Source organism: Lycium barbarum, chromosome 6 (genome assembly GCF_019175385.1).
Source record: "Lycium barbarum isolate Lr01 chromosome 6, ASM1917538v2, whole genome shotgun sequence".
Taxonomy (NCBI): domain Eukaryota; kingdom Viridiplantae; phylum Streptophyta; class Magnoliopsida; order Solanales; family Solanaceae; genus Lycium; species Lycium barbarum.
Window position 1 is genome coordinate 11,570,612 of NC_083342.1, and position 3,693 is coordinate 11,574,304.

Here is a 3,693-nt window from a genome sequence, read left to right on the forward strand (position 1 = left end):
CATACCTATGTAGCGTTTGGTAGCTAGTTAGGAAGTAAGTTATTCATGTATAAAATTAGTACGACGTTTGGTTTGCAATTTAGAAACCTGCATAGCTAATACATGTATAAGTTATGAGCGAATTTGTGTTTTATTTTATGCGGGATAGAAGATGGAATAATTAATACATGAATAAAAAGTTGAAATGACAATATTACCTTTATCACTCCCCACTTAAATATTTTCCTTTTCTAAACAAAATCTTTATATATTTTACTATAATACTTCAATATTTCGTAAAAAAATAATAATTTTAATTGTAAACAAATATTTTAATTTTAAAAAGTATATAATATTTATTAATTTTTAATATAACAAACCAACATCCAAAGAAAAAACCCTGCATAACTATCTGCATTACTTATCTAATACCTGCATAATCCTAACCAGCTACCAAACGAGCCCTAAGAGCATATCACTAAATTAAAGGCAAAATAAAAAGAATATAAAGGAAGAGTTTATGAAATTGAGTTGTTACGTTACACTAGTACAAACTACAATGCTCCATATCCGTACCACTCAAAAGTATATAAGTACGAATATCCAAAAAAAAAATGGCATGGCAAACTCCATTTTTCATTGTATTTTTGGCCGTACTTACAAGAAAGTAAATTATCAATTCAAAATCTCAACACATTTGGTTAAATTCAATAACTCCACAAAGACATGCCAATATCATCAGCTTCCATGCCATATCCGTCTATACATTGAGGCGGAGGTAGCATTAGTCCTTCGGCCATATTTGCAAGTAATCCCGGCATGTAGAAAAGCGCCTCTTCGTCCATGAACAGCACACTATAATCCGGCAATTCTCCAACGACGACGTCTTGTATGACTTGGTCAACGATGGTAATTGTCTCGGAGTTTTCTTTATCCGAGGATACTGAAGTCTGAAATGCCTCGACTGATTTAGTGACCGCCTTCTGAATGTCTTTGGCGGCTGCTGAAGTAGGGATAAGTAACCTCCAAGACGAGTCAACAATGTCTTGTATGATCACTTGGTCAATAACGTTGACTTCCTCCAAGTTTTCTCCATTCGATGATTCTGACGACTGAAATGCTTCGGCTACTTCAGCGGTCGCCTCCTGGATGTCCTTGGCAACCGCTGAAGCCAGGAGGGGTAACCTCCAAGTCGATTCAACGACGTCTTGTATGATCACTTGGTTAATAACGATAACTTCCTCCGAGTTTTCTCCATCTGATGATTCTGACGGCTGAATTAATACTTCGGCTGCTTCAGCAGTCGCCTCTTGGATGTCCTTGGTGACTGCTGAAGCCTGGAGGGGTAACCTCCAAGGTGAGTCAACGACATCGCTGATGATCACTTGGTCAACAATGCTGACTAATTCCTCGGAGTTTTCTCCCTCCGATGATATTTCTGATGGCCGAAATGCTTCGGCTGCTTCAGCGGCCGCTTTTTGAATATCCTTGGCGGCCGCTGAAGCCGGGATGGGCAACCTCCAAGCTGAGTCAGCAAAGTTCAAACAAGCTGACCGGCCTCTCAAAGCCATGACCGCCACGTCATGAGCTCTAGCTGCCATTTCTGGAGTTGGGAATGTGCCAAGCCAGATTCTTGACTTTTTGCCGGGTACTCTTACTTCGCTAACCCACTTCTCGGAATTCCTCCTCCTCACTCCCCTGTAAACGGGGTGTCGAGTTTCGCGAAACTTCTTCCTGCCCCCACGTCTTTTCGGGGTTTTTGAAGCTAGCAACATCACTTCGTCATCAGAGGAATTAGCTTTTCCAGAGCTGTTATTATTAGAGGTTGATGTAGATGTAGTTGATACTAGAGGAAGTGGATCGAAATAGAAGTTTCCAAAAATGTCCATTCTTGAAAATGATGAAAGACGAATTAAAGAGTTGAAAGTGGATGAGCATTCAGTTTGAGACTTAAGTTTCCTATTTTTGAATAGAAGTGTGTTCTATGTATATTGTGACATCTATGAAAAGCTATATATAGTACTATAGATGATATGGTAAGTGAAGTGTTGGATAGTGAGTGTATAAGTTGAAGGTGTGACAATTATAAAAACTTAAAAAGGAAACCGTATGTCTGATACGGTTGAGACGCGAAGGAACACGGAGTGTTAGCATAAGACAGGCTGGGCGCCTTGTGGCTTAATATTGTGAAGGGAAAATTACTTTGAGGCGTTGTTGTATTTTTTAAAACTCTTTTTTTTGTCTGTGTGTGTGTGGAACACGTGTGATTTCTGCTGATGGACAACTTGTGAGGTCCTCTTCTTTCCTTCCTTTTTGGGTTTGATTAGGCACTAATTAGGGTACCATTTAGTAGCTACTAATTAAAGAAACACAAATAAATAAGAAAAGGTGGAATCATATTGCATCCACATATATGTATACACATATATTCTTTTAGTAGATTAAAAAACGCTATAGTGGTATTAAAATCTCTCATGATAAGCTACAGCGCTTAAATCTGCTAAGTGCTAGGAGTAAAATCTCTTTTATCTTTGATTAGATCTACCCATACGAGCAAATCTTCTTTATAAATGTGGTATTCATTTGCTAGAAAGTTATGCAACTTTGCCCGTCTCTCGGCCAATTCATGTGTGTAATATTTGTCTGGTCGACTTGAAGCAAGTATATGCAACTTAATAATATATTGCTCTAAGTGGGTGACATTATATATCATCTTCTTTGATGAGCTTGACAGCAAGATGGCGGTCTGTTCCACTTTTAATTTTTTATATTCCATTGTTTTGGCTGATTTGAGCCGTTGCTTAATGCTCCATAATCTTGTAGTAGAAATGAGATGAGACTCCTTTTATTTGAATATCCAATATTCACTTGCGTATACATCTATATACATACATGTAAAGAGACAAAATAATCAAATATACAATTTTTTTACATATGCAGTATAAGTATTATAAGTCACAATAGGTAATAATTTTAAAATATGTAAAAAGTATTTTAATTTTGGTCAAAAAAAAAACTATACTCTATAATTAGTACTATAGTATATTACAAAGTAAAACAGATGGAGTAGTTATTTTTCACACACTTTAAACATTAATCAAACAAAGCTGTGATTCAACAATAACGAGACATTCTTTGAGTATGATAGTGGAAAGTGAGGATTAGTTGCCTTTAGGACTTGAGGTTGGCACAAATGGCTCAAACAGTCGAGTCCAACGAAACACTTATCTAAATTTAACAAACATACGAAATAACCTTTTGAAAATGATGTCATATATTGTTGACTGATCACTGAGTTCCAGTACACGGGATTGACTTTTAGGCAACTCGTCCTCACTTTCACACCTCAAAAATAATACTCCCTCGTCTCAAAATTATATGTGGTGATTCTCGTTTACAACGCCCCTTAAAAATATTAATTAAAAGGAGTTTTTAACTAGTTACCCTTCATTGGTATAATGGTATTTGGACAATCATAGTATCACCATTTAATTAAGTTATTTGTAGTCTTCAAGAATAATAACAATTATGGGTAAAATGAAAAAAGATTAATTTTGTTTTGAACTTCTAACTAGATAAATAATTTGAGAGAATTATTTTTAGAAATCATGACAAATAATTTGAGATGGAAGAAGTATTTAGCAGAAAGTATGGACAAGAATTGATCGTCAAGAAATGTGGTGAGACTGATTAGGTTTTTTCACTTTCAATTAA

General features: G+C 36.0%; 1 protein-coding gene across 1 annotated transcript; it reads right to left on the minus strand.

Moving 5' to 3' along the window:
• Nucleotides 1-485: 485 nt before the first annotated feature.
• LOC132600781 (ethylene-responsive transcription factor ERF034-like) lies at nt 486-2,036 on the minus strand. Its single transcript, XM_060314164.1, has one exon. The coding sequence runs from the start codon at nt 1,866-1,868 to the stop codon at nt 687-689; it is 1,182 nt and encodes a 393-aa protein (XP_060170147.1). The 5' UTR covers nt 1,869-2,036; the 3' UTR covers nt 486-686.
• Nucleotides 2,037-3,693: the final 1,657 nt, after the last annotated feature.

Coding starts and splice junctions, on each gene's coding strand:
- LOC132600781 (XM_060314164.1), bottom strand. CDS start 1,868: ATGGACATTTTTGGAAACTTCTATTTCGATCCACTTCCTCTAGTATCA.